Raw genomic sequence first — 988 nt, forward strand, 5'->3', positions numbered from 1 at the left:
AAGACGGAACCCCAGATGGAGAATAGAGGAGTAACCATGGGCTTGTTGAACATTCCTCCCCAGTTGATGACGAAGTAGGGGGTCCAGGCCATGAACCATAGGGTAACAGTCATGAGAGCAACCTTACACAGACGACACTCAGCAGAGGTCTTTTGGGCTTCTTCACTCCTCAAGGACTTGACTCCCATCTTCTTGGCCTGTTCTCGCATTCCCTTCTCGTGAGCAGCCACAGCCTTGACAATGAAAGTATAGCTATAGATGATGTAGAACAGAGGGAAGATGTACACCCAAACTGAGTATACATACAGGTAACTCTTAGAAAACTCCGACTCAGTCAGATAGTCTGTCCCACATGCAGTCATGTTGCCCTCAGGAACATAACGATTCCAACCAAAGAATGGTGGAAGACACCAACCAAAAGAAAAGAACCATGTACCAGCAATCCTTAGCATGGCACCTCCAGAAGTCAGTGGTTCAGCAGATACTCCTTTCACAATGACATTGTATCGATCAGCAGTGATGAATACCATGGTCCAAATAGAAGCGCAACCGAAAAGAGAACCGAAGAATGCATAGATCTCACAGAATAGCGCCCCAAGAGTCCATGTCTGCCAGTAACACGACACCACCATAGGAGGGAACATGGTGAGCATCATCAAGAAATCGGAAAAGGCCAGATTGACCACCAGTAGATTAGCAGGCGATCGAAGAGATTTAGTATTCATGAAGACCCAGACGACTACGAAGTTTCCAGCTAAGGAGAGACATCCCATGACAACCATCCAGAAACCAACGAGGCCGTACCAAAGAGGGTTCATGGGAGGGAACTGATACCAATGCTCATGCACCATATGGAGAATTTCCTTTGGTGCAGTATCAACTACCGTATAGTTGCCATATGGATTGGTGGTTTCTAGGACGGTGACTGGATTTGGGTTGTTCCATGACGACATCTGTAATGAAATAGAATATAATGAGTGCCATTGAA

The 988-nt window shown here is 46.3% G+C and overlaps 1 protein-coding gene across 1 annotated transcript in view; it reads right to left on the reverse strand.

Moving 5' to 3' along the window:
* The window catches only part of LOC119581676 (rhodopsin-like), a gene marked incomplete in the record, with an annotated part of 1242 nt that extends 284 nt beyond the window's left edge, over positions 1 to 958 (reverse strand). Inside the window, 1 exon segment of the mRNA XM_037929801.1 lies at positions 1 to 958. Within this exon segment, the coding sequence (XP_037785729.1) occupies positions 1 to 953 (953 nt within the window).
* Positions 959 to 988: the final 30 nt, after the last annotated feature.

The sequence above is a fragment of the Penaeus monodon genome, chromosome 15 (assembly GCF_015228065.2).
Source record: "Penaeus monodon isolate SGIC_2016 chromosome 15, NSTDA_Pmon_1, whole genome shotgun sequence".
Taxonomy (NCBI): domain Eukaryota; kingdom Metazoa; phylum Arthropoda; class Malacostraca; order Decapoda; family Penaeidae; genus Penaeus; species Penaeus monodon.